At 42.4% G+C, this 4,038-nt stretch overlaps 1 protein-coding gene across 1 annotated transcript in view; it reads left to right on the top strand.

Annotated features, from left to right (window-relative positions):
* Positions 1-4,038, top strand: part of LOC103372019 (extracellular matrix protein FRAS1-like) — a 157,257-nt gene that overhangs the window by 102,478 nt on the left and 50,741 nt on the right. Inside the window, exons 25-26 of the mRNA XM_008301532.1 lie at positions 163-282; positions 2,503-2,682. Of these exons, the coding sequence (XP_008299754.1) occupies positions 163-282; positions 2,503-2,682 (300 nt within the window). The remainder of the gene's footprint in view (positions 1-162; positions 283-2,502; positions 2,683-4,038) is intronic.

Raw genomic sequence — 4,038 nt, 5'->3', positions numbered from 1 at the left:
CCTGTAAATGTGCATTAAGGGCTCTTTAAACCAGTTCAGCAGATTTCCCTCCAACCCAACCACCAGTCCAGGACTCTGTGTCTCTGTAGCTGTAACTCACCTCCACTCATGGATGTTTAGCGTTTCGTAGCCGAGCCTCTAAACCGAGTGTTTGTCCTCCAGGTCTGCTGCAGTTCAGCCACGAGAAAGGCGAGAAGGGAGGCAGCCTGTCGTTCAAGTTCAACCTGGTCGACCCCGAGGGCAACAAGCTGATCGACCAGTCCTTCTTCATCAGCGTGCTCGGTGGGTTTCCTGCGTCGGCGCTACAAACAGCCGAGTGTTCCTCCGTTTAGTGGGGAGTAGAAGGCAATTACTGCAGATGTATCCCTTTGTCGGGCATGCTTACTGATGTGGACAAAAGGACGCAGCCGGAATACGAATTGTGGAGCTTTCCTTAGAAGAAGTCTTTAGGAATCATGAGAACATAGTCACAGTACTTAGACACCACGTTGGCAGCCTGCTAGCTTCCACCCTTACATGTATATTCCAGATGTGTACACATTAATCCGCATGTTTATCGTCGTCCTGAGTTTCCAGTGACTCCTATGACTCAGAATTTTCTATGTTGGAGTCATTTGTTGCAAAAACACAATCATATGTTTTGGTTCTTTTGTGGATTTATTCAAGGTCTTCTAAAAATATGACAATATCAATAATCTGCTGGGTCAAAAATATACATACAGAAATATTTGGTCAAACGTCCTTTGGCAGCGAGACGCTTCTGGTTTCCGTCCACAAGCTTCTTGAATCTTTGAATTGATGCTGTTGAACTAAATTTGATGGCCCAGACTTGTTTCGTCATCACTCCAGAGGATCTTGATGGGGTTTAAGTCAGGATTCTGGGGAGACCAGTCTAGAACCTTCATCCCAGCCTGACTGAACCATTTCTTTACCTCTTTGATGTGTGTTTGGAGTCATCGTCTTGTCGAAACACTCAACCGTGTCCAATATCAACCTTCAGCTGATGGTTTTAGGTTTTCCTGAAGAAGTAAAAAGTAAATTCCATTGACTTTGTGTAAAGCTCAAAGCTCAGCAGAACAGCCCCAGAGCATGATGCTGCCACCTCCATGCCTTATGGTAGGGTCGGTGTTCTTGGGGTTAAAGGCCTCACCTTCTCTCCTCCAAACAGATTTCTGCTCAGTTTTTGTTGCATCTGACCACAGAACTTTCATCTAGAAGGCCTTTTCTTTGTCCATGTGATCAAACTTCAGTGAAACTTTATGGTTCAGCTCATGTTGATGTCAAACCCTGTGGACACTGACAGCTTCTGATTCCTCCAGAGCTGCTTTCTGCTGATTCCTGGTTGACTCTTGACCATCCTGAGCAGTCGTCTCTCAACAGCAGGTGATAGTTTGGGTTTTCTTCCTGATCGTGGCAGTAACACAACTGGACCAGGAACTTTATTCTTACAAAGTACTGTTTTCGTTCAAGTCGATGATTTGCTTTTTGAGGTCTTTGCTGAGCTCCACAGACTTTGTGGTATACTTTATTAGTATTTGTGGCTGATTCGGACGAGTTTAGCAAATTGGCACAGAGGAGCCGACAGCTGTAGTCAATCGTAATCACTCGTTTAAGAAAACGTAATTACCACAGCTTGGTGTATGTATGTCTTTGACCCAGCAGACTTCTTCATATGTCCATAAGACCTTCAAATAATATATCGAAGAACCAAAATGGATGATTGTTGGTTGCGACGTGTTTCAATGATTCCATCATAGAAAATTAAGAGTCAAAGGAGTCACAGGAAACTCAAGGCTGCCATGATATACAAGGTCTTCACAAGTGCATGGAAACTTTTGTTCATGGTCATATCATAGATAATCAAAATCTGTTCATCGATAGCCACTGTTTTTAAATGTGTTTATGTTTTGAGAGAATATCTGAGTTGTTTTGTGTCAGACGGATGTGTTCTGCTCTCTGAAAACACCAGAAAACTAAGTTTTTCTTTTTCTGGGGAAGCAGCCAAACAGCAGTTCAGCAGTTCGAATATAGACTTTCTACATTTGAAGGATTTTCTGTCCCTCACGGTTCAACAGCATCCTGATTCTCTCATATCTTTCTTCTTTTTTTTCCCTTTTTTTTTTTTATCTTGTTCTGTATTATTCCCACATTTTTCTCTCTCAGATGTGACTCCAGCAAAGCTCTGTCTCCTTCCTCTGATGACTTCTCTGCCCTTCGCTCAGTCTCTCCTAAATCCAAATCTCACAAACTTATATCGCTCTTTCACACCTCCTGATACTCGCTCTTCTGCTGTCGGCCAACTTAATCTTTTCTGGTTTTTCCACTTGTAGTCGTGTCATTCCTTATCTACTCTCTCCAAATCAGTCTTTGTGCTCCACAGCTTCTTCTTTTTTCTTTTTTTTTTTACCAGAATGAGAAATGACTCCTTCTGGATGTGAACTGTTTTCACAAACTCGGCCAACAAGTTTTTATTGCTAACTCTGAGCCTCTTTTCCTTCGCAGAGGACCGTCTTCCTCCATCTGTGGTGGTGAACAAAGGCCTGGTGCTGGACGAAAACACCATGAAGAAGCTGACGACGCTGCAGCTGTCGGCCAGCGACCAGGACAGCGAGCCGGGAGAACTCATCTACCGGATCACCAAGCAGACGAGCTTAGGACACCTGGAGCACGCCACCAATCCAGGTAGGACGGGGAGGGATGCAGGTTCCGCCCGATAGCAATGTCAAACCCTTCATTTTAGGTTTTGGGAACTGAAATTCGTGATTATATCAGGTCTGTGATGCACATTGTGAAGACATGTTGCAGCTTCATCAACATGAACACAACGGAAATTCTTAAAATGTGACTTTTGTGGGAGCTAACTTGCTGTATGAAGGGAACCGTTGGTAGTTGTAGCAGCTCTTGACTTTAAATTTAAAAACTAAAGCATGTTTAAGAAGATTTCCAACCTAATACATCATGCAAACTAGGACTGGCCCCCATCAAAGTTTTTCAGAGTCAACTATAGTTGCTGAAAATTTAGAATAACAATTTAATTAAGTATTTCTATTTTTTGGGAGGCAACCGGTAGTGATTTATGTTCAAGGACTGAAATACAAAGGGACGTTTCAGTCATGATGGGCAATGTTACAGTGAAATACAACAGCATAAGCTAATAATGAGTCTTTGAAATAGACTCATAAGCACAAAGTGACACCAACAAAATTACTTTGAATGTGCTAGAAAATCCAGCAAGGAACCAGAACACACGACCAAGTCTTGGTCCAATTTCAGTATCTAAGATAATACACACTTCAAGTAGATTAAAGGTACTAAAACCAATCCACTGTAAATGCTTGACAGCTCGACAATTGAATGTCTCTGCAGTGCATTAAGGAAAAAAATGTATTTCTGTGTCTAAGTTGTTCATTAATTTACACAAGTGGTCATAAACCTTGTTGTAAAGCTCCGGCAGGATGCGGTTTGAAATGTAGTGTTAGAGGGTCGGATGCACTGAGGCTCCACAAACTCAAGAAGTCAGTGAAAACCTGTTTTCTCTACATGCGTGTCAGAAAATGTGTTATCGATTAACTGCAGTACCTGATTGTTCCACCAGGTGGAGCCTCTTACTGTTTAACACTGTAGAGACCAGAGGAGGCGTCACTCAGACTACTTGTAATTCATGTTAGCAAGCAAAGAGCATTGTGGGGGTTTAGCTAGCAACGGGCACCCTGACAAAAACTTATGCAACACCTAATGACCTCCGACAGAGCTCATGTGTTTAAAACAAACTAGGATTAACTAGGACAGAGTTCCAATTTCAAAGTACCTTATAGAATTGACTTGGCAGCAGAAATCACGCATCTTTTGACAACAACAGCAACATCGGCACAGGACAGATGTTCATTGTGCTCAGTTTGTGTCATTGACTGACAGTGTGGCTGATCATTGATTAATAAAATTGTTAAAAATTCAAGAAGCCTCTAGTCCAAGCTCCTCAGCCTGTTTCTAAGGTAGGGATGTCCTTGCCACAAATCTGATCCGAGTCATTTTATCTTT

This window comes from Stegastes partitus, unplaced genomic scaffold, assembly GCF_000690725.1.
Source record: "Stegastes partitus isolate 25-593 unplaced genomic scaffold, Stegastes_partitus-1.0.2 Scaffold1683, whole genome shotgun sequence".
Taxonomy (NCBI): domain Eukaryota; kingdom Metazoa; phylum Chordata; class Actinopteri; family Pomacentridae; genus Stegastes; species Stegastes partitus.
Note: the sequence above shows the minus strand (reverse complement) of the source record. Positions and strands in the feature narration are given on the sequence as shown.